This window comes from Perissodus microlepis, chromosome 15 (genome assembly GCF_051167445.1).
Source record: "Perissodus microlepis isolate ML-2025 ecotype Zambia chromosome 15, ASM5116744v1, whole genome shotgun sequence".
NCBI lineage: Eukaryota > Metazoa > Chordata > Actinopteri > Cichliformes > Cichlidae > Perissodus > Perissodus microlepis.
In genome coordinates, this window is record NC_140475.1 from 23267144 (window position 1) to 23293065 (window position 25922).

General features: G+C 38.8%; 1 protein-coding gene across 4 annotated transcripts in view; it reads left to right on the forward strand.

Moving 5' to 3' along the window:
* Nucleotides 1-5206: 5206 nt before the first annotated feature.
* Nucleotides 5207-25922, forward strand: part of col12a1b (collagen, type XII, alpha 1b) — a 153466-nt gene continuing 132750 nt past the window's right edge. For all 4 annotated transcript variants that reach the window (XM_084953563.1, XM_084953564.1, XM_084953565.1 and 1 more), the window contains exons 1-12: nt 5207-5420; nt 6095-6210; nt 10091-10207; nt 12326-12469; nt 14892-14951; nt 16224-16487; nt 17551-17715; nt 18918-19091; nt 19291-19581; nt 20705-21307; nt 24899-25177; nt 25482-25757. In XM_084953563.1, the coding sequence (XP_084809689.1) occupies nt 6132-6210; nt 10091-10207; nt 12326-12469; nt 14892-14951; nt 16224-16487; nt 17551-17715; nt 18918-19091; nt 19291-19581; nt 20705-21307; nt 24899-25177; nt 25482-25757 (2452 nt within the window). In that variant the 5' untranslated portion in view covers nt 5207-5420; nt 6095-6131. The remainder of the gene's footprint in view (nt 5421-6094; nt 6211-10090; nt 10208-12325; nt 12470-14891; nt 14952-16223; nt 16488-17550; nt 17716-18917; nt 19092-19290; nt 19582-20704; nt 21308-24898; nt 25178-25481; nt 25758-25922) is intronic.

Consider the following 25922-nt stretch of genomic DNA (forward strand, 5'->3'; position numbering starts at 1 on the left):
CCATTCTTCATTTCGTTGAACATGATTTAACAGCTGATTTTGTTGTAAAAATGGTGGTATGATAGACACTAAGGTTATAACACAATACAATTTATTTCTAAACAACATTGCTGCACTCCATTCCTGTACCTTTTGTTTAAATAGTTTAAAAGTAACCAAATGTAATAAAATCTACCTTGAGCTGCTCCCGTGTCAAAAGAGGCCACCACAGTGGAACCGAACAAAAGCTAGACACAGATTGTGTAAAAATAACCACTTAACCTTTGTGTCTAAAAGATACCAAATGAAGGTAAACTAGGGCTGGGCTGTACTTTTGTGTAATACCAATCTGCGCCACAAGATGGCGCAGGAGGTTGACACCCACTGGTCAAACATTGCCCCCTCCTGGTGAAGGTTTTACTTCAGTTCTTATAAAAAGGTCCTTTAAATAACGTAGCGGCATTTTTGTTTAGTTACATATGCTAAATACAACACATGCCTGTCAATGTGACATTTAAATGTAACAGATTTTCTTATATTGCCTTTTTGTCATATTGTTTATTGGTTTGAGACAAAAGTTTTTTGTAACATGTTAATCCTAGTTTTTCATCAGCTAGGGTTGTTACAAGCTCACATGTATACATTTGAGGGCTCTACAACTACCTTTAGATTAGTTGCGAGTTAAGATTTATTTCATCTTAAAGTTACTGTGAGTCTTTTTCTGTTGTTTTTTTTTTTTGTTATTTAACAGGAAAAAAGCTTGTATGCTCATAAATATCCATTTATTAGTGTGTATTTACATCTTTTAAAAACTGATGTGTAGTTGTAAACTTAGAATTAATCTATTAAAAATACATAGGAGCAGGTTTGTGGAAGCCGCCACGTTGCCGTGGCTTCCACGTGGAGGAGATGAATGCCATCATTCCGTCTAATTACGTTTTGGGTAGTTGCCTAGAGATGGACCACATATGTAGTAAACCTTACAAGTTACTTTAAATATCAAGACCATAAATAGCTCCTTCAAACTATATAGCCCCTGAACTGAAGCCAAGGCTCTAAAACAAACATAAAATAAATAAATAAATAATAATAATAACAACGTTATTTATATAGCACTCTTCAAAACACAGAGTTACAAAGTGCTTCACAGTTCAACTAAGAGCCACACACTGAAGATAAATGTACATGTTAAAACATACAAACACATAAATACACACATAATCAGCCACACCGACAAACATTTATTCCAACATACACACATACATGCACACATGGTTTCAAACTATGGCAACGAATGAAGGGAACGGATTAATGAAACTCTATAAAAAAGAGTTTTCAGCATTCGCTTAAAACGAATAACAGAGTCGGCCGATCTGATTGACTGAGGAAGGCTGTTCCACAGTTTGAGCACTACAACCTCAAAAGCACAGATCACCTCTGTTTTTAAAATCACAGCGAGGGAAAGAAGGCCCTGGTTAGACGATTGAGAGGTCGGCTGCATGGATAAGATGTTAGAAGCTCAGGTAAATAAGCAGCTATATAAGTTAATAACAGAATTTTATAGTAGATCCTGAATTACACTGAAAGCCAGTGAAGGGATGCAAGGATAGGTGTAATATGAGACTGCCAGCTAGTTTTTGATAGCAGCCTTGCTGCTGCCTATTGAAGATGAGCTTTGGAGGACTGAGAGACACATGTGAAAAGTAAATTGCAATAATCAAAGTGTGTACTAAAAGTTTAAGATGACTTACTGACCTTAAAAGTTTGATTTTCACAATATTTCTCAAATGAAGGAAACAAGACTGGGTAATCTTTGAGATGTGATTTTCAAAATTCAAGTGCTGATCAAAAGTGATACCAAGGTTTTTTAGCAGATGATTGTATATTATTGGTGAGGGGGCCGTTGTACTGACTACCTGCCTTAGCTGCCTGGGCTGAGCACTGGAACCTCAGGTCTACAGGAACTGAGAATTAGAACAGATCCAATTAATAATGGCAAAAAACAAAAGCAAAACAGAAGACAGGAGAGGTTGTTGAGCTCGACAGAAAAATATAACTGTGTGTCATCTGCATAGTAGTGGTAGGAGATTCCAATAAAACCAGCGGTCCCCAACCCCCGGGCCTCGGACCGGTACCGGTCCGTGAGTCGTTTGGTACCGGGCCGCGAGAGTTGAGGCTCAGGTGTGAAATGTATGGTTTTCAAGGTTTTTATCGGTTTTCAGCGTTATTTTGTTATTGTTTTTATCGTTAACTCGGTTTTCCTGGGTCTTTTCACGTGTGTTATGAATAAATCTTCTTTTTTTTTCAGTACTGGTACTAGTTTTATTTTGTTGTATTTATCCGCGACACCTTAAAGGCCGGTCCGTGAAAATATTGTCGGGCATAAACCGGTCCGTGGCGCAAAAAAGGTTGGGGACCGCTGAATAAAACCATCAATTTGTTGGCTCAGCGGTAACATATATAAAAGAAACAGAACTGGTCCATGGATTGAGCCCTGGGGCACTCCACATACGAGCATTACAGATTACAATATACATCGATTAATATGAATTCTGAAATATTTGTTTGATAAGTATGAAGAAAACCATTTGAGAGCAGTGCCACTGATGTCAACTCAGTTTTGTAGTCTGCTAATAAGAGTAGCATGATCAACAGTATCAAAGGCTTCAGATAAGCCGAGCAGGACTAAAATGGGATGTTCACCCTCATCCGAGCGCATAAGGTTGTCGTTAGTAATTTTCAATAATGTCTGTAACCGCATTGGAATTTATCAAAGATGTTGTTTCCTTCAACAATCTGAAGGAGCTGACAAGCATAAACTTTCTCAAGGATTTTGGAAATAAACGAGAGTTTGGAAATTTGCTTTTAATTATTTTAAACAGTGGGATCTAAGGAGGGTTTTTTTTAGTAGAGGAAAGATGCCGGCTGTTTTAAAGTAATCTGGAACTGACTGATGAAAGGGACTGATTGACAATAGAGAGAAGCTGGAGGAGATGACAGGGAGAAACTCTTCAATGAATTTAGGAGGCATAATGTCCGTTTGGCAGGGTAATGTTACAATATGTGAGACTATATCCAAAAGAGCCATTGAAGAAATGGTTTGAACTCAGACAACAGAAATGGGTGAGCGACTTGGGTGGTTAAAGGGGTACAGACTTGAGCTGTGATCTGATACTGTTGATCTTGCCAGTGAATTTTTTCGCAGTCATTAGAAGATATTGGAGTGATAGCAGAGTGAGGAGGATGAAGAAGTTTGTTGTTGGTATCAAATAAAAACTTTAGATTATGTCTGTTATCGTTAATCAAACTAGAAAAATATACTACTACTACTACTACTACAACTACAACTACTACTACTAATAATAATATTAATAACACATTTTATTTATAGGCGCCTTTAAGACCCTCAAGGTCACCTTACAATAATACAATAACAGTAGCAACAGCAAAATAACATTTAAACATAAGGTAAAATATGCTGTTCTCATGTATTTTGTGAGTTGGATGAGTGTAAATAATAACTCCTTCATATGGAAATAGTGAACATGGAGATTAGTCTTTTTCCATCAACATTCAGCTCATGATCATTTATTGCCAACATAGTCAAAAGTACTTATCGTCAGGAGAATAGACATTCAACCCTGCCGTCTGCAGACAGCTATGGGCCGGCTAAGCAACAACAACAACAGCTGGTTGTAAGTTAACATTTTGCCAGCTAATATTTTTTATTAAATCACACTTTTCCTCTCATATATACACTGCATTCTCACATTATATGAGAGTTAATTCAGAAAAGTTCAGGACATCCCCACTCTCCTCCAATGACACCTTATTGCTATCACTGGACAGAACTGAGCTTTTCTTAATCATCGACTCTTATTCAAAATGTAAAAGCACACTCCAGAGTAAATTGATGTGGAAACCCAGCATAATGACAGCTGAGGTAAACAGTGTGCTGACAGCCTACACTCACTACAGATGAACAGTGGCCAGAATTGTTTGACCTATAGCAACCACTGTAGTTAGGATTCTGTTGTTGTTGAAATGGGAGGAGTTAAAAAACAGAACTCAGTTGATTGCAATCTTTTGTCCACTGGTGAGGTTTTACACACTGTACCTTTAAAATTGTGAAAACTGGGATATTTTTGGAGGAGATGTAACAAAAAATAATTTGATTTGATTGATACCCTTAAAAGTTGGAAAATATCAAAGTTCACAAAATCATTACTCAGGTTGCTGCGTCGAATTTGAGAAAGTTTTGACAGTTGGGTTTAAAAAATAATAATTAAAGAGGCACCATAACAAAGGATTACAACAGCCAAGCAATTTCAGACTTACTTTAACAAATTTTGGGAGCAGAAACTTTGGAAATAAGGGTGGATTTTTTTTTATGTGCTTTGACAAATTGTCAGTTACTGTATTTTGTGGTATCTACTGTACCAAATTATAGGTTCAGTTGGAAGTATTGGTGGTACCATCCCTCAGTGCCCTAATATTTTAGGACTCATAGGGTGCTGTGTAAGACTAAAGTCAATGATGGTCTAAGTGGAGTGTATGAACATGGGGGAAGTTAATAATTTTTGGGTCATTTTGCCTCTGCACACCAGAGTTGCCAGTATCATACAGTGGAGTCTTGATAATGTAACAATTTATTTTGGATACCTTAAAAACAGATGAATGCTGGAAGCCCGAGATCAACTTTGGAGCTATTATAGTAAAATCTACATCCTGTCCTTTTAAAAAATATAATAAATATCTGGACTTCCTTTAAGACACTGCATGTATATTCTTTATATTATGAGTAACCTTTCAGATCACAGAGTGGAACTGAGTTGAAGCAGCTGCTCCAGCTTAGTGAGCTCCTGCCAGGACCCCAGAAACTTCAGTTCCGGCCCTGGACTCCAGATTAAAAAGGAAAAGACTGACGCGGGGTTTCGTTTACTAGACTGTGTAATATTTTCCCGTTGATTCACAAAATTTAAAGTGGGTAAAAACCTCTGACAGTTTTCCCCCACTAATCCCCCGCGACCCCGCTCTGCTGCTGTCTCCTTGCGGCCGAGATGCACAGAAGCCCTTCATCACCGGAAAGGAATGCAGAAAACTATGTAAAAGTTTCCGAGTGTGTGAGTCCTTCCGTGCTGCATTTTCAGAGGTTACACATCACTTTTGGCCCGACTGGATGTCGTAAGAGCTCGCGGCGGGGTAGGCAGAGCTGGGAGCAGCCCCCCTGTTAAGTAGCAGATTGTGTGGAGACTCTTCCCACTTGGAAGGAGGCTCGCCGACGCGTCTGGGAAGCAGAAATCCGCGGAGCGCTCTGACTTCAACTCCGTACCACCTCACTCTCCCTTGTGTCGGGCTGGGGGTCTAACAGCGAAGCCTTTATCCTTTTAATTTTTTTTTCTTTTTAAGCAAAACTAAAATTCAGCCAGTCATCTCTATAGGTCAGTCGTGCATGGTTTTTACATTTTTGGTACCATCTGTAGGGGATTATTTTTCTCACGACTTATTACAGGCTTTTTTCAGGTTTAAAAGTTGAGCTATCTGAATTCAATAATATTCCATTCATTTCTATATTTATTTGGACTATTTTGTGAATGCGTGGATTATTTCTCGACATTGCCGTGCGTAATTGCGCACGGCGCTACGGCTTAACTCGCCATTAAGATAAAGTGGAAAGACTTTGTTCCCGTTAGAGTGGGTCGTTTTCATCAGGCGGAGATATTAAATACTTGATTGGAGTCTGCAGAGTTAATGCAACAATAACTCGAGCTCCTTTAGAAAGTGGAAAAACGGAATTTGACGGGGAAAGATGAGCTAATGATTTGCTTTTGTGGGAAGTTTTAAAAGTTTCAATATGTAGATTTTGGCGAGTTTTAGACATTTATACATATGAAGTCTGTCGTGTAAGTCTTTTGCCGCTGCTTGTGGAACTTTTTCAAGCGTCAGGGTGACTTTCAGACTCATTCCTCTCTCCAAAGCGGCGTATTCTGATAACTTTTCAGCCTGATGTAGATTTGAATGAAGATTAATGAGCTCCGAGGTTCTCGTTCAGATAGGATTAACAGTCTTATGAAGCCCTGAGGGAGTTTAACTGCCTCCTTGGTTCCTCTCGCAGTTTCATTCATGCACTGCTGAGACCAGCGGAGCTGAAGATGAAGAGCAGGCTCTCTCTGGCAGCGGTTGCTGCCGTCCTGGCACTGCTGCTGTCCTCCTCTCAGGCCCAGGAGCAAGGTAAAGCCGCTCCTCCTCCTCCACTTCTTTTAATTCAACACATCTGAATTCTTCCACCTCCTCTCACCTCTGTCTCTCCTCTGCCTGCTGTGTGTAGCTGCACTTTTAGTCTAAATGAATAAAAAAAATCACTGAAGCAAATGTGTACCTGTGGATTGATTTGTTTGAACTTCTGATTTTAACTTCTGTTTGATGATTTTTTTTGTGATCCAGTGATTCACTTTTCCATCAAGAATTTCTGCTTGAAGAGAAAAACGACCTCAGCTTGAAATACATTGAGTTTGAGTTTCTAGACGGGAGGGTTTTTGTATTATTACTTTTGTTTTCGAAGCATGTTAAACCGTGAAATTCAACTTAATGAGAGCATGAATGCAGTTCAGATTCAATTAAGTGGTTAGATGTGGCTTCATGTTGGTGATTAACAAAAACAAATCAGATATACGGTGAGAATATCATCACCTTTTTCCTGTAATTGAAAACCAAAGCAGTCTTGTTCTTAAATGTTGAAAGAAAAAAGAATGTGATTAAAATTAAATGCAGTCTAAGTTTTTAACGCCAGGAGGCGCCGTTGCTCGAAATCCCCGACTGCCTGTTACTACAGATTACATTCCTCCAGTTTTAAAAAAGTAGAAGAGGAAAAAAGGAAAAAGCCCAGGCGGCACGTGGCCAAGTTTCCTCCCTACGTCTTTTCTCCTGATGGAACGGAAAGACAAAATATGAGTTTCGCGTTATTTTCCAGAGGTTTCAGAGGTTAGGACAGGAGACAACTGGCTGCACTGAAATCTGGATCATCCCAGAATAAAAGCAGAAGAAAGCACAGTTAAAAAAGAAAGAAGGAAAGTGTCTTCTTCTCTCCTTTCCAAGAGACTTTCTGACCTCCTGAGACCCCCTCTCTGTCTTTAATGTCCCAATGGGGGCCCCTGGCTGCCTTTCCAGGGGTCACGGCACAGTAATGGGTCACATATATTCCACAATAGTTTGATGCTAGGGCCGGACTTAAAGTCTGAAACACCTTGAACACAAAGAAGCCTCCAAATGGGAAGGGCTCGGCTCCAAACAGTCACATTTCAGGGCAAGAACTGCAGAATAAAATCAGTTTAGAACCGAGCCCTGGATGTGTTTAAAATGTGGATGAATGTGCGTGTGGATGGTAACAGTGTGTGTCTGGATTAAAAGCTGAAGTTTGTCGGGTAGTTTTTGGCTGTGATACCCCCCGTTCGGAAACAGAAGCAGTGGCCCCCTCCCCCACGCGGCCCTTGAATTGATTCACCAGGTTGGTGGTTCCTCCATTTTTAACGTCCTGTAACCTTCCCCGGTCAAGCCTTGACCCCCCAGTCTTGGCTTCACGACAATATTTTACAGTGATATTCTTCACCCCTCCCCCACACTAACATAAAAACAACTGGTTGGTGGTCTAGAAATCCCGGCTAATCTATAAACTGTAGCTAGATCATCTGTATTTAGATTTATTTAATCCGTGCAGCTGGAAAGGTTGATGAGATGATTACAAACTCCGGAGCTCAGGTTACCTGCTGCGAACATGTGCTGATAAACTTCCTGCAGCATGAAAAGATTAAGAACTAGACACAGTTTTTCCCACCTGTTTGTTACATGCAGAGGTTTATCGTGCATTTTTCTTTACAGTCAACCAATCCCACAAAAAGACCCAAACTAACAGCGGATGTTTCCTTCTGGTAATAAGTCACCTTCTTTAATATTTCTATTTGCCATAGAGCTCCACTGTAGACCTCAGAACACTGATGGACTCAGTTTTTGATTCTGGCAAACATGGGCACCATATTTGTGTTAATCATCCTCTAAATATAGTCCCAAATGTGTGCTCTCCTGTATGTTCGCCAAAATCTTCAGCTTTGAACAGCTGTTTTTGGAAATTACTCAATCACTTTGAAAAATATAAACCACTTGGGAGCTTTGTGTGGGATTTATTGACAAGAAAGAAATTACTGAAAACCGTTATTCTCATTTGTCAGGAACAAAGTTACACTTCCTGTTATAGAAACAGATTTGTCTCTGCTTTTGTGCCTGAGCCAGACAGACAGTTGTGTTTATATTCAGCTATTTAAAGCCGTATCGTGACTGAATGCCTTTTTTGTAGCACCAAGTTAGAGTCAACATCTTTGTGTATTATCTTGATAGCAAGCTAGAGCATCATAAATAAGCACCCCAACCTGAAGAATATCATTTTAAAATATTTCTTTAAAAACAGTCTGTGGTCCCTCGTGTACATGGAAACTTTTTGTTCATTGTCCTAAGTTGTTGTCAACAACTTTTCATGTACACGTGCATGATCTGCTTGTTTTGTTGCTTGTGGAAAGAAGTTGATAACATACGTTTAGAGACATGCTCTGTGAATAAATATAATTATTATCCTCCATGTCAGTTTGGTTTGCTGGTTAACATGACAAAGACCAGTGGTTCTTAAACTATGATCCGAATCCTAGAAGTATTCTTGGAGTCTTAACTGTATGGTAAATTTCCAACAAAGGTAGATTATGGATGCTTTTTTTTAGACTTAAATAGTTTAAGAACCTCTGGTGTAGATTCTTTGGAAACATAAGAAAAAGATGTACACATGTCTGCACTCACATTGTGTATTCTTTTATGAGGTTTGCAATGGAGACAATGAGAGTGATGACTCCGGTCTTTATCCATTGTATAATCAGCACTTTCTTGGTCAATTCAACATCCTGTGTTGGATTGAGGTCATGGACAGACTGCTGGATGTCCATCAGTCAATGTTGGAGTTAGCTGACAGGAGGAGATCGTGACTGGTGATTTTCAAAATTAAAAAAAAAAACGACATCACCAGCCACAAACATTTCAGGATTCAAAATATTTAAAAGGCGTTGTTATCTGCATCCATGAGAGGTACGGAAGCAAACACAGGCCAAAACAATTGAATATTTTTTAAATATAATTATATTTTATTATTATTACTATTATTATCATTATTATTGTGGCTGTTCCCTCTAGGGATCGCCATGTAATTATGGAGTTGGGAAATACTGTATCTTGAGTTGTTAATGTTCAAATTTAAACACCAGGTAATAGCAGTGAAATCTTAATCAGAAAACAGTCATCATTCAAATTTTAATTCCTTAAAGGTTTTGTTCCTTAGGACCCCCATTTAAACTGAATCAATGCAATATTTAAAAAAAATGAAGTTCATTTAATAAGATTGAATTAGCAATGTCAGGATATAAAAACAAAAAAGTCTCACAATAAAGCTATGTGGCTGAACAGTGGTGTCAGTAATACCATTTATGATTGATTATGCTTCATGTCTTAAGTGTTTGATGTTGAATTTTCCATTTTAGATGCTGTTGTCTTAATTTTATAACTCTGGTTTTACCAATCAACAAAGATTTTAAAATGTTACATAAAAGATGGGAGGGTAAATCCCACACGAGTCGAATAAAGACTCCTAAAAGACCTCAAACGCATTTTTTAAATACATGCCATCGCTTGTTGCTCTTAAAATTCATTTGACCTGTTTTTTGCTTCCATATTCATGATCACGCCCAAAATTCACCAGGTCTCATATACGAACCCTCTGTGTGTCCCTCCTAAGTTTTAGATACCGTTGTGTTGTGTTGTGTTTGTTGTGTTTGTTGTCTTGGTCTGTTGCCTGAGTTGTTGATTGTAGCCACACGAGCCAAACGGAGGTCATTTTTTTGTCTTCAAAATGGCTTTCCTCTCATTTGTAGTTTGGTGCGTCTTGTGTTGTTTGCACCAACAGTGAACTTGTCTAACTTCACCTTGGAAGTGTTGACTGTTGGTCCTTTTTTATAATGATCACTACAATACACTTCGCTCTTAAAGATAAAGTGCTAACTGCATTGATGTTTTTTCTTCACAGTGGACTCTCCATCAGACTTAAGATTTAGGATTTTAAGTGAGAACTCAGTGGAAATGATGTGGAGGAGACCACGGTCGAGGATACAGGGTTACAGAATAGAAGTGACCTCAGACACAGGTTGGTGCTCATTAAACCTGCAGGTTCTGTCGTGCCATGCCTGTAACATTACAAGTGTCATAAAGATTTCACTCAACCTGACAGGACTCAGCACTTACCGCAATTATCTAAAGGTTTCTGCAGACACAAGTTTAGCTCCAGGAGCTTCTAATGATAAAAAAGGAAAAACATTATGAATGGAGAAATATTATCATCGGTTGCCAGCGCTGAACTTTGCCAGCACTGACATTGCAAACTGCAATCTGTGTTACTTTAGCTCAGGCATGCACATGGAAGACCTTTGATGTAATAGCTGAGATATTTATGCATAGATTTAAAAAGAAGAGCTATTATTTCAAATGATCCAAGACTTTACCCAGAATAACTCACCACTTTCAGAAAGACCATGTGCTGTTTCAACATCTTCACGAAGCACAGCCTTAGAGTATATATACTTGTACTATAGTGTACTAACTTACTGATAGAACTAACATTAGTTTGCATGCTGATAGTCACCAACTCATATTTCAGAATCATCATTCAGAACCCAGTAAAATGTCCTCAACTAAGACTTCTGTATTCTATATAATTTCAAAAATTGTTAGTGAAAACTTACGTGAGAACAAGTTTCTTCTTATGCATGGAAAAAATAGCACTAACATCAAACACTGAGTAATAGAACTAACTTTAGCTAATATATAATTAAATGTTGCCAGGTGTGACTTATTGTTACTAACTAAAATTAACATCAACTTATATACAATCAAACACAGACATACTTTTAATAGCTGACAGAGCTAACATCAGCTTACACAAAGTCAAATGTAGATAGTAAAAATATGTCATTTACACCTAACTAACATTCAAACACTCACAGGGGTATGCAATGTGCTGTTACTAACTAAAAGAATTAACGTCCACTCACATACAATCAAACGCAGACACTAATTAACAGAACTATTAAATCATTGACAGGTAAGGGACGTACTGTTGCTAGTTAACACAACTAGCATCAGTTTAAATACAAAAATGTAAGTAAAAGTAAGTGAAACACTTTTTTTATTTAACAGAGCTAATGTTTAGTTATTTATTGGCAATTGCTATTCAAAAGCCATCTTAAGAAAGTGTACTAAGTGAGTAGCATATTACTTTCAATAACAGATCTTTTCTGACAAGAAACAGGTACTGAGATTATTAGCTTTTCAACATGAAGGCTTTACAAGGACTAAATTGATGAGGCTATGATGTGAATGTGACATATCATTGCTATTGCTGAATGAGCTAACTAACAGAACTAATATTAGCTTTAATATGTATATTCATCAACAAAATGTTATATCAACTACATACTATTAGCTAGCTAACCAAACTCCAAAACTGTAGCTTGCACTTCTATATTGACTAAGAAATAAGGATAACAGTTACATACCTTGACTAACTGCCCATATAGCTAACTTTAACATTAGCCTTTCTATTCATGTCAATTAGCAAATAGATTAGCCAGTTAGCTTCTTTTTTTTCTTTTTGCTGAGATAGCAAAACCAGACTCATTTTTATTAAAAAAAAAAAAAAGTCAACCTACAAAAAGGTCAACCTAGAAAAGTTTCAAATTATGTTCAAAACAAATACTAAATAAATAAGCTAGGATGGGTAACTGATAAACACCAAGGTTGATATGTTTTGTCAAGAAATAGGCCTAATATATAACAGTAAATATTTTTCCGTTTCTGTTTTTTGTTAAATAAAAAAGTAACTGAAAATTAGTTTGTAAGTTTTACAGTTTCAGTTATTAGAGGTACAGAAATATTAGAGAACGTTTTGACATTAAATATAATCTGTTAATATTGTTCATTTCTATTAACTGAGGCTAAGATATTTTTTTAACAAATAATTAGCATTCATCTTATGGAACATTCAGGGGAATTAAAGGGTTAAAATAATGTTTGTTTTGGTTTATAGTAACAAAGAAAGTTTTTTTAATGAAATCGAATTATACTATTGTGTGTTTACATGGCTATTCCAGTCCCCGGGTCAGCAGTCGAAATCAGGTTTTTCTGAAGCCCTGTATTGACTCTTGGAGAAATCAAGTCATGTAATAGTTTCCTAATGACTTCCCTCTGACTTTGTGCATTCTTGTAGAAGAACCAACAAAAGAATTTACTCTGCCTGCATCTGCCACTAAGACCTCCATTTCAGACCTGACTCCAGATGTGGATTATGTCGTAACGATAACTGCATATTCTGGATCAGAGCAGAGTCTGCCCATCTCCGGCCAGATCACACGTGAGTCACCGTGTCTCTGCATTTGTGTGCTTGTGGAAATCAATGCCAGATGTCCCGTAAAAAGCTTGTGAGGTTAATCTGCAGCTGGTCAGTTTTTGGCAGGAAGTCAGGATGGCATGTTGGCCCACAAACTAACACCGAGTGTGGAAGATAACAGAGAGACACCTGCCAGGTGTTGCTCTTTCACCAGTATATGTTAATAACATTGCTCGGTTTCTACATTAGTTTCAGTATTTTGGTGTTTCAGTACAGCAGACTGTTCGTCATTCAAGGAAACAACCTCAAATGTATTTCTTTATTTAAATTGCTTTAATTTGACTTAAAAATAGGTTTGTATTTAATTCTTTATCCTGGAAACAGTAAATCACAAAGGAAGCTCACCACAAGGTCCATTTAGCATGACATTTGGAGTCAGTTAAGACAATTTTTAGCTTTGCCAAAGTTTAAAAACTGTAGACTAAAAGTCTGACTTGACAGATTTAAGCAAATCTGCAGCACAGGGAGCCAGCCAGGACAGATTCCAGTTGTATACAGTTTCCATTCTGCTGGTGAACACCATGTGATATGGTCAGAAGTTCTAGAAAAAATCCACCAAACAATCATGCTTGTGAGCCTTTTTTCTCAACTGCTGCTTTTACTGGTTATTAGTCTGAGAGTTACTTAGGAGAGACAGAAAATTGTCTTTGGCTTACTCATTGATACCATAAATTCGAAAGCAAAAACAAGACAATTGAAAACAGGCACGAGGAACAACACGAACAACATGACTTCAAAGGTGGGTTTTTTTAATGCAGAATGGAGGGGTTTTACTATTTACAGAATTTTTTTGAACAGTTTACCACTACCTATTTACAGAAAAAAGACACAAGAGCAGCTCAAATTGTATTGTGCAAAAATAATGGCTACATTAAGTTGTGCAATGAGAATTTATAAGTAGGCATCGCTTCTTTTGACCCTTTTGCAATTCAAAAACAATTTGTTCCTCTGCACTTGGAAAACAGCAACCTGTAGCGTGTCTACCACAGATTTCCATCAACATTTTTCCTCTATATTACTTTACCATAATCAACAGTTCCAGCACCAAAAGATAAAATTTCATTATTCACTTTGGTCACTTGGCTGAAGACATTTTTGAATTATTACAGCCTGTTATTATTGAGGTAAAGGTCTTGGTGAGATTAAAAACCTATTTTCAAGAGTTACCTGGCCTAAAAGATAACTGATATAAGCATAAACACACAAATACAACTGTCAAACGCTACAGTCAGTGGACGCAACGTCTACCAGTATTATTTTCTCAGTTCTATAACACTGACTTAAATTCCCACATAGTAATCAACTCAGATTTTTTCAGGAGATAGGGACAGCATAATTAAAGGTAGTTTTTGGAATCACCCTTACTAACATGTTACTAAAATGTTTACCACTAGGGGGCAGATACCAAAGGATAACAGCAGCACACATTTCAACACATTGCCCCTGTTGGTGAAATTTCTATGTACATTTTGCAGAATGTCATTTTTGAAAAAGTACCTTCAAATAATGTTTGTATTAACATACTGTACCATCTTATTGCACTAAGAGGTATTAGATAGTTTTTTTAAGCCTGGCCCTAGTTCAGATTCATTTAATGTCTTTATTTTTACCATTTTGGATCATTAAAAAAAAAAGGAAGAAAGAATTTACAAAAAGTACCTTTTTGCCTAATTCTGTTTCGGACCAAACAATTGTAAAATACAATGAGGAATAAAGTCATACTGATTATGGTTTTTACTCAAACATGAACAGCAGTTAGAGGAAACCACTCCAAGGAGAGGTTTGTAGTTAAAAATCAACCAATAGAAAAGACTGAAGACATTTAAAGATAACAACTTGTAAATAAAATGTAAAGCACTTTGGTGTTCAGAAGAAGGAAGGAAAGGTTTCGGATTGTCAAACTAGGAATAGGCCTAAACCATGTTTATGATGTTTACAAGCAAAAGTATGAAATGGGACACTGACCCAGATTTCAGGCTTTGACTGAGGTCTTCACTGACATCATGGCAGCAGTTTTTGGTGGGGACAACTGATGATCTGAGAAGCCCTCTGAGCTTGAGCTATGCTGGAAATCCTACACAAATTATGACATCAACCTGACAGTTTCTCCATTTGGGAGCTCATTTGGAAGTTTGTTGCATCGAGAAAAAGGAAAAATTGCTCAAGAAACCCTCTGATGAGAGGATAAATCCTACGTAGGGAAATTTAAAACACAAGAGTTGGGCTGATTTCAGAGGTCTGCCTTCAGATGAAGAAAAACAGTGACAGAAAATGATTCATAACGTGTCATCACTGTAAAGATATTGGGTTTCCTGAGGATAATTTCAGCACAATAGATGAAATGAACTGACTTTTGTAATTACGCGATTGTTTCATTGTCTTTCAGTTGAATCTAGTGGAAGCACAAGAGGAACTTCCAGGAAACCAATCTCTTCAGATTCAGTCAGTGAGTACTTTTGTTCACTTATTACACACCTTAGTTTGACCAGGGGTTTCACTTCCTACTCAGATAATGATGAGTCATAAATCCACTGCCGTACCTCCTCGACTTTTTGTTCATGGGTTTTCTTCTGGGCGGTGTTCATCAGTGTGAGCTTAGCAGTGAAGGAAGGCTCTACAAACACCCCATTGTATAGCAATAATCAAAATTAGGCCCCCATAAATCTCTGAAGGATTTGGTCATCGATTTGGTTCCCTGCCGAGCAGTTATGCCAATACAGAGGAAGCTGCACATGCTCAGTGCGGCGGGGGTCATAGGTGTGGTGGGAGGTTGCTGCTGTTGGAGCTGTGGGAGTGAGCTGAACCCAGCCCTGAAGTGCTGAGAGAAGTGGAAACCATTACAGATGCTGATTTACAAGAGCGCTGCTGCTGCCACTGCTGCCCTGGCCCCCGTTATGCACACAATGACGAGGTTGTGCAGATTTTTCCTTCTCTTCATGAGGGGAAAGTCACGAGGAAACTCCCAGAAATCAGGGCAGAGGAGAGACAATGAAGTCTGGTTCAACAAACAGTGTCTAAATTAACAAAAAATAATGACTTTAAAACATGCTGAGCTGAGAAAAGTGAATGCGAGTAAATCCAACATCTTAACACCCCCAAGTAAAACTTTAGTGGTTAAGGTCTGTTTAAAAGTTTAGGATTAGGCAACTAAAAGTATGCCACTTTATACTGTAAGCTGAAGGTTCTAACGTTAGAGAGAAGAACCCAAAAATCAGAAGAAACATCCACATTCAGGTCTACACAGTGGCAGGACTTGAACACCAGCACTGCTGAGCTGTTTGGCATGATGATCTTTGATGTAGCCAACAACTTCTGAAGCTTCATTGACTCACTTGTTAGCAAATGCTTTTTCTGGCACATGTACAGGATTCAGCTTCATGAGTGGGATATTTACTGACATCTTAGTTTAACCCTCAGGCCTTAATTTCAAGCATTAACCAAACAAATCCACTCAAATTGACTTTCAGACGAGAGAGCCAAAAGTGGAACAATGCAAATCATTATTTAATCTAAAATAAGACTGAGTGGTTTTTTTTTAGTCTCAACAAAGAATATTAACGTTATCGAGAAAGTACTGCCACTGAATAAACCTAAAGTCCAAGGCTATTACTCACATATGGCGGCAGAAAAATTACATTTTTCTGATAAATCACCATCTTTAAAATCTGTTTAATGTTCAGCGTTTTCTTCCTTTTCATTCTTGAACTTTTTTTTGCAGGATGCTCTGCCAGCATCATCGGCGATGTGGTGTTCTTGGTGGACGGCTCCTGGAGCGTGGGCAGGCCAAACTTCAAATACATACGCTCCTTCATCTCTGCGGCTGCCGGAGCCTTTCATATCGGCGAGGAAAAAACCCGAGTAGGCGTGGTCCAGTACAGTGATGACGCCAGGACTGAGTTCAACCTGAACGAACACCAGAACAGACCGGCGCTTCTGCGGGCCATCGGCTCAATGCCGTACAAAGGAGGCAACACGAACACAGGTGACCTGTTGATGCTGTTCAGTTCTTTGGGTTTTCTGTGGAGTTAAATTGACCTGGGACATTTTCAATCAGTAACACCCTTTTTAAGGGGGATGTTTATCTTTGGTAGCAAGCATAATCGTTTTTTAATACATGGCTGTTAAAGAGTGATTTGTTTTTGTGAGGTGTGTGCTCATTTCACGTGTGTCTCGCTTGGCTCACTTGACAAATATGCAGGCAAATCTCTGGGATGTAAGGGAATTAAAAACACATCCATTAAAGTACAGGGAAATAAAATTATAATTACATTACACACAGTTTAACTTGCTGAGAAAGCAATAAAGCAGCCTCGTCAGGGCCACTTGAGTCAAAACGGGATTATTATTGCAAGTGAAGTCATTTAAATTTGGCGAGATCACTCTGATCTGGGACCTCCCCGCCCTTCCATGGGTGTACATGGAAAGCGAGCAGCAGCAGGACCCTCTGACAAAACAGAGCAGGCATTGATAATAAGAGAAATGACAATGATTAAGTCAGATACAGCATGAAATGGAAGAGCTGGATTAGAGGTGGGCTGCAAAGTAGCTCACAGTAACTGTATGCAGAGTGAAGTAGTGCCTGAATAGTGCACGCAAGATGAAATCAGAAATGCCAGGAGTGCCACTGAATTTGAACCATTCCTGCTAAGACCATGCTCATTTTATATCCTCAAATTTTGAAACAGACCACATATGAAATGTTCAGAAGGCAGATCAAGAAAATTACAAGTAATATAAAATTTCGTCAAGAAAAGAGAAAGAAAAAACAGAGTTTATATCAAACTTGAAGGAGCGCATGATCAATGAAGGTACCTCAGAGAATTAAATGTCAAAAGGTTTGCTGGTGGATTTCTCATCATGATTATGTGCTGTGTTTCATCCTTCTGTGATATCTCTGATTTTGCTGCTCGATTTATTGCTGAGTTTGAGTTTTGGTCTACAAAAAGATTTCCTGAATCAAATAGTTGTTTTTCTCCTCATCATTCTACAATTTAAATCTAAGAACACCCAATGAAGTAAAACTTTTCTCTCTCTCATTGGTCCAGGTGATGCTCTGGACTACGTTTTGAGAAATGCTTTCAGTGAGGCGTCCGGCGCCAGAAACGGTCTCCCCAAAGTACTGGTGATCATCACAGATGGCAAATCTGAGGATCCAGTGGCGAGCTATGCCAAGCAGCTCCGGAGCACGGGGGTGGAGATCTTTGTCCTCGGTATGCAGCCAGAGCAATTTTATTGCACTCCACATTACATTTTCCATTCGTATTTAATGCTTTTAGCAGGGGTTTGTAACAAAAGCAACCTGTGGTGACGTAGTAATGGAACAAGGTTAAATTCCTACATCGTTAACCTACAAGCAAGTGATAGCAGGTTTTATGTGTGTTTATGCTCCAGTTTCGCTCAGACTTTCCACAAACTCAGACGAAGAAACACCACTGGGATGTTGCTATGGAGTTAAAGAGGCCTGGTGGTTCAGGACTTATAGCTCATCTTTTGCAGTCAGTGGAAACAGATCAATGATAGAAAACTGCTTAGCGAGACACTAATGGTTTTTAGTTTTTGTCAGAGGACCACTGTAAACTTCCTGCTACGTTCCCTAGAGACAACTTATCGGGCTAGCCACCATGTTTTTGGAGGTTATCCCAGCTTTAAAGGGATTCTTAAAGGTGGAGTTTGGTGGAGTTGTCTTAAGGCAAAGCTTACAGTGACATGGCTTCTTTTGGCAAATATAAGTTCTTAACTTTTGTGGGTCTACGGTCACGTGTTTTATAGAAACACTGAATGGCGCAGGAAGTAATGGTAATTGCTCAGTGACTCTTATCAAAAAGTTGTTGGGTTTAAACCCCAGCCCCACCAAATAGGCACTTAATAAAGAACTTTAACCCATATCATAGTTGACCCTGTCTAAAAGCAATAAAAATATTTTTTTAGTAAGTACCTCTCTCAATAAGAAAGTTCACAGGATACCAGCTGTCTTAGTCAAACTTAAATCTATGCATGGGTACAACTCTTCCAACAGTGTCAAAGTTTTACAGAGGAGTATAGCATCATAAACCCTTTTCATATTTACTGCCCATGTTGTCAGACTTTCCAACCAATGTGGAACAGAAAAGAGAGCATTTAATATGCAAACGTGGAAAGTAAATGCTCACTTAACTTTGTTACAGATTGCTCATTTCATCCAGTATTTACAGACCTGGAGCAAATGCACCCGTTACCTCGTCAACCAATGCCAGTGAGTTTACAAGGATGGCTAAGAATTCAGTGGTGTCGCCTCAGCTTAGCTCAAAATGAGGAATCATCTCTAAATTTGGCCGGCATTGAAAACCACAACAATTTCCACATGTTCATGAAGAACCATCCACTCTGCTTTTACCACAGCTTTGAGTTTGTGGTTTGTCTTTTTCCCCCGTAGGTATCCAACAGGCAGATGAAGAGGAGATGAGGCTAATGGCCTCTACCCCTTACAGCAGTCACATCTACAGTGTGGCCACCTTCGACATGATAAAGAACGTGCAAAAACAGCTCATTACTCGGATGTGCGCTGGTGTAGAAGATCAGCTCAATGTAGTCGTCAGTGGAGACGAATGTGAGACATCTTTAAAACTACTACTTTCATGCCTAGTCTGAGTTGCCATTTGTACCTTTGTTTTTACCCTTTAATATGGTTGAAACTGTAGTTTGATGTAGATTGCAGTATACACTCTTATTTTTTGTCTCTTATTTTTTTATTTAATTTTTCCAAATATATGACATTATAATTGTGATTCCATCTCTGATTTTTGCAGTTGTTGAGCCAGCCTCCAATCTCCAGGTCCAGGAGGTAATCTCAAAGTCCATGCGGTTGATGTGGGACCCCTCTATCGGAGATGTTTCCGGATACAAGATTCAGCTGATCCCCATGATGGCTGGCAGCATGCGTCAGGAACTGTATGTGGGCGCAGGCCAGACCTCGGTGGTGGTCCGAGGTCTCTCGGCAGATACAGAGTACCAAATCGTTCTGTTTGCCTTGAAGGGATTGACACCCAGCGAGCCCATCACGGCCATGCAGAAGACTCTGCCAGTTAGAGTTTCGCTGGGTGAGTACCAAACAATGAAAGTAAAAGTTTATAGAGAGACTTCTCTTTGACTACCGGCATAGATTAATGAATAAAATGTCTGTAAGTGTATCAGTGGTTTAATTGGCAGGCTCTGTCAAACTGTACTGACTCAACGCTCTGCTGTAAATAATGCAAAGAAACCTGGAAACATTGTATCAACTCACATGCCAGACTAAACAAATTGCAGGTGACAATCAAAAAGTTCTGGGAACAGGTCCATAAAAAAGCTTACCAAATTTAAACCAGTGATGTCTAAGTCATCACCTCTAGCTCTAGTCCTGAAGACTAATTTTATATCTTAAAAACAAAAAAAAAGTGATTCTTGGAATAAATGTTCATAGATTTCAATGCTTGTTAGTTAGAATACTTCCTTATTTTCTCCAATGATTGCCAAGACTTTGGAAAGCAATTAAAAAAACTATATTCTGAGAGCAGAGGGATAGCGTTAGAGCTAGCATTATGCCTGATTAGACCTCAGGGGGCCTCAGTGTGGCTGATCTCACTTTAATGGTCATCTGTTCTGGTATGTCCAATCACTCAAATGGCTCCCTGGATCTTCAGTTCTTTAAAAATTTGGAGTTTTCAGTCATGCTAGCAGCAAGTTGGGTAAGGAGCAAGACCAAGAGCATGGTCTTTCATGAGTTATGCACAGTAAATTTGTCCCCAGGGTGAGTGCATTAGCATAGAGTTGTACTGCAGTGTCCTGATTCTTGTGAGGTAGAATATTAAGACAAAGTGATCTGAGCTGTGGTATGTACCACCTGGGCTGAAGGATCACTGTTTTGACACAACTGAGGAGAATGAGTGTACATCGCATTTGGAGGTTGACACGCTGATTAAACAATACACCGTTGACTTGCAGCCACACTGGAAACTGTGCACTGCTGCCAAATTCTAATCAATAATAGTTTTCACTTGTCTATGAGCGCCCTTGTAACATGTTGTTCAAATGTTGTATTATCTTTAGAGGACTAGCACATGCTATTAAGACTTTCTCAACACCACCATTCTTTAGCTCATTATCAACTTTCTACAAGAATAAACTCCTTTATTGTAAAGAATTTAACAGTCAACTTTGTACTTTTTTTTTCTTTCTATCCAGAGTGTTCTCTTGGTGTGGATGTGCAGGCTGATGTTGTCCTTCTGGTTGATGGATCCTATAGCATTGGTCTGGCAAATTTTGCCAAAGTAAAAGCCTTCCTAGAGGTGTTGGTCAATACTTTTGACATTGGGCCTGACAAAGTTCAGATCAGCTTGGTCCAGTACAGCAGGGATCCTCACCCTGAGTTCTACCTGAACACTCACCACGATCTAAATGCCGTGGTCAAGGCTGTGCGAAATTTCCCATACCGTGGCGGCTCCACCAACACCGGCAGGGCCATGACTTATGTCAAGGAGAAGATATTCCAGGCTGCCAGAGGAGCGCGTGCCAATGTTCCACGTGTCACCATCCTCATCACTGATGGAAAGTCATCCGATGCCTTCCAAGAGCCGGCCACCAGGCTGAGAAATGCTGATGTGGAGATTTTTGCTGTGGGTGTTAAGGATGCTGTGCGAAGTGAGCTTGAGGCCATTGCTAATCCACCTGCAGAGACCCATGTGTACACTGTAGAAGACTTTGATGCCTTCCAGAGGATTTCCAAAGAACTCATTCAGTCCATCTGCCTCCGGATTGAACAGGAACTCCGCAACATCCTCCAGAGACGTAAGTAATGTGGTTATAATCCTCTATGCAGATGACATTGTGCTATGCTGGCCTTTGTTTGACCAATGTGCTTGTGTTTTGTGTTTAGGGTTATAGAGTTCCATAAGATTTAATTTTTTCTTTTGATGGATACATATATTATGTTTCTGCTTTTTGATTTTTTTAATTCAGTCTTTATTTGGACTGTGTTATTTATGTAAAAAAGAAAGCAATGCTCATTTTAATCTAATTCAGGTTGCTTTATGTAGTTGTGTACATCCTAGCTTTAACTGTAATACTGGATGTTAATCAGTTTTACACACTGAATCCCTATCAAACATGAACATGGTTGAAACAACAAACAACAACAAAACACCAGAGAAGTCTTTGTAATTTAATTAATTTGGCAACTGATTACTTTTTAAGTAATGCGAACTTTTGTCCTCTTTTATCTGCATTATAAACTTGCAGATTAGAATAAATTCAGAAGGTTAACTGGAATGGGAAACAGTCAGAAATTGGAATGTTTGACATTCTTACTCTTCTTTCGATTGAGGATATCTGCTTTATTTCATTTTTTATAATCTATAATAATTGATAGTATAAAACAGTGACTGGACACAAATTTTTTTCAATAGAAAGTCTGAAAAGGACATCTAGGCAATGTCCAAGACGTACATCGTGAAGTCAGGGAACTTACTTTTGTTTGCATAAGTTTTCTTTTTTCAATTACAGCCAGAAATCAAGAGCATATTAAGGCTATTCAGCATCATAATTATAGGATTTCTTTTCATGCCAAGCTGTAGTATACCCTATGAACTGTATACCAATACTCCAGCATCAACATTATAATTCTGTGAAAACTAAGTTTGAAGGTTTGAACCATTCACTGTTGATCTCGGTCTTGAAATCACCAGTCTCCAACAAATGTACTGCTTTATGATTGATTTCAGTGCATTTTTACCTCTTTGGCTATTAATTCTGAGGCTTCTCAGTTACACTGGAGGATTCAGTTCTCAGGATTCATGAGCTGAACACCTTCATTCAGATCAGATCAGCCCCTGTCACATTTGAGTACAGTGCAAAAGCTAAAATGCTCAGTGCAAAATATACAAAAATATATTTTTTTAAAACCCCGAAAACTTTTTTCACACAAGTTTTATACTGTTTTAGATGAATTCTGAATTCTGATTTCCTTTGCAGACAATGATATTTTTTATGTTGATGGATAGAAACAGATCTTTATCCGTTTATGCCATTTTACATTTGCTAAATTACATTCAGAGGACTTTATGAATAAACTTTGCTTAATTGTTGGCACGAGATAGTTCAACAGAACCAACCATGGAGTATGAAACAGCCCACAGTTCATTAGTTATATATATATATATATCTTTTATATATATATCTTTTCTTAAAAATTTAAGCTCAAGTTCTGAATCTACCAGTTAACTAATGTTATTGTTACACATGCAGTCAAGAAATCAACATTTTAACAATTAACCACAGCAGCAGTCGGTTGCAACTTTACCCCCCTGTGAGGTCGATGAGAGTACATAACTGTACCATCAGCCATTCACATGGACATGATTACTTTCATGTCCCTTTTCTGAGCATGTCTTTATTAGCTAAAACCATTTTTTTTGCCTCAATGTGTAAAACACATGCCCACCTTTTGATCTTTCAAGGACAGGGAGAGTTTCTGCATGTGCAAATAGGGTCAAATAGTCCTTTGCAGAGATGTATTTGCATATGTTTAAACTGAGCCAGAGCAGCAGATGACTCAGTGTGTTACCACACAAAGTCTATGCAAGCTGTCAGGTGTGTTGTCTGTCACATAAACAAACCTTTGAAGTGCAGTTCTTTGCACTGAAGTCATCACCCACCCCAACACGTCTGGTAGTCGGGTTTAAACACCAAAGATGTTAAATCACAAATGCTGTTTCATCCTCTTAGAAAAGGGCAATAATAATCGCTCAGTGTTTGCCAAAACGAGCTTCCACGTCTGGCAGTATTAAATGTGACTCACACCAGCTTTGATTGCCAATTATATAATCCTTATATAATAATGACTTTATGTCAACAAAGAGAATGTGCAGGAGCCCAACTTAAAGAGCTCTGGTAGCGGGTCTCGGCCCTCCTGATCCTGAATGATGGCACTGCCTTGTAGGTCGGCCCTTTCTCTTCTACTTTTGTCTATTTCAGATGATGGTTTATGCATATGGATAACAGCCTTAGACAGGAAGAAAAAAAGAGAGCTTCCAGAGAATACGAATTGTAGAACTGCTTTAGTTTTTCCACTAGAAAGACTGAGCTGATTGATGATGCAAATCTGAGCCTGTTGGCCAGCTGCTTGAAGTAATGTGTTCATTGTGTCTGAAAAATCAATACCAGGGAGATAAGTTGCAAACTTCAATGAATAAATTAGTCAGGGTTGCTTGTGGTGGGTCTAATCTCAAATGACCTAGTGGGAAAACAAAATCTCAGGCAGCTCACCGAGTGTGGACTTTGAAATCTGCAACAACAGGACTCCTAAGGGACCCTTTTCACGACAGGGGACACTCATAGGTAATCACATCTGGGGCTGATTTAACAGATGCAGCATGTGACTATGAATCACCTTTAACTAACAGCCAGATTTGGAGAAAGATGCTGTTTTTCCCACTATATCAAAGATGTCAGACACATATTTTGTCAGCCCAGTTTAATGTCAGAGCCAGACAAGGAATGTATTTCTTCTGATGATCCATTTTGAAAACAGATGTCAAACCACCTGTAAATATCTCAGTTGTTCCACATTTAGTCAATCAGTTTAGTTTTTGGAATTAAACACCAAATTGCATTTTAACTTCTGATAAAGCACAAATCATGATAAAAAAAAAGTTATCAAGATTTAAAAATGCTATAAAGAATTTCCACAGAGATGGATACCATACAAACAGTTTTGTATGATGATTTGAATACTTTATATTTTCATTCTAATAACCTAAGATAACACCTTTACCCTGACTTTGATGTAACATTTTACTCTTTCTAGTAAAATGAATTGTTCTTCTGTAACATGATCATCATTTCAGAACTGCTCAGCAATCCTGCAAACTTACCAAAATGTAATCTAATGCAATGCTGGCATTACTTAATATGGTTATTTTGGAAAGACTTTATATAAAATATTGGCTTACCTTCCAGGTCTGAAAACCTTAAACTTGCATTCTTCTCAATTACCAGCAGAGAGCAGCTCCTCTGGTTAAAGAAAGAAGTCAGATTATATAGAAGTCTAAGAAAATCCACCTCCCAGTGCGAGTATAGCCTCAGAATTGGGGTGATGTTACCAGCCTTAACCTCAAATGTTAAGGTTGAGGTTAAGGATGGTAATGCGTGATTACAGTTTATTGATGATTTTACCATTCTCGTCTGAGTTTACACATAAAATAATTTTCTTTCAGAGAATAATCATCTTTTTTCTCAGAGCAATGTGCTGTATTGTTTTATTTTAATTATTTAACCATCTTCTTCTTCTCCTTAATTCGTAATGAAGACCCTCTTTATGCCAAAAAAGGAACTAGCTGCTGAACCCTGTTAAGTTAAAAAAAAATCTTCTTTCTCCTCCAGAACTGATCTCGCCAAAGGACCTGACCTTCTCAGAGATCGGCTCCAGAAGCTTTAGGACCTCATGGAAGACGGACAGCACCAATGTTGAGTCCTACCTGGTTCAGTTCAGGCCGGCAGATGACCCCGACGGGCATTTTGTGTCCATGTCTGTGCCCGGAGACTCCCTCACTGCCTTCCTGCCCTACCTCAACCCTTACACTCGCTACGAAGTCAACATCTACGCCCACTACGAGAAAGGGGAAAGCTTGCCTGTGACTGGCTATCAGACCACGCTAGAAGGTATTTATACTGACATAAACAATTTATTTATGCTTTTCTTTTTCCACACTGCTAAGATATTTTGTTAATCAACATAAAGGTGTAGTACAGATATAAACCTGTTTTTAATACCAAGACCAAACTTGTGATAGAACAAATTAAGTGATTAAGTGTAATATTGAACTGGAAGGTGTATTGATTGATTCACAACGTTGGTTGCTGCAGGTTACCGCAGAACAATAGGCTCAGGTTTTGGACAGTGGCAGCATGAATGAGTAAAGATATGCAGTTAAAGCTGAGGGTGTCTGATTCACTTGTGTCACAGAACAAGGCCCAGTTAGCAACCTCAGAGTATCTGAAGAGACAACAGACAGCTTCAGAGTGTCATGGCTAGCAGCTCCCGGACCAGTCATTCGCTACCGACTCAACTATGAACCGGTCGACGATGAGAGCCGGAGGATGGAGACGACCACCACTGGCAGGGAGATAACCACCGTGCTCCACGAGCTTCGGCCTCAAACCACCTACCGCGTCACCGTCACTCCCGAATATCCGTCCGGCCCCGGAACGCCGCTACAGACTGTGGGCACTACCAAAGAAGGCAAGTGTGGTTATCGACATATGCAACAAAAACATAAAAAAGCATAAACTATCGTTAATAAAAAGTTAATGGACAATAACCTTTTTAATATCAGTTGTACACTTTTAGACTCTACTGCATCAAAGGAAGAGTAGTTTGTACCGGGTTTAAAAGCTGGGCACCAAA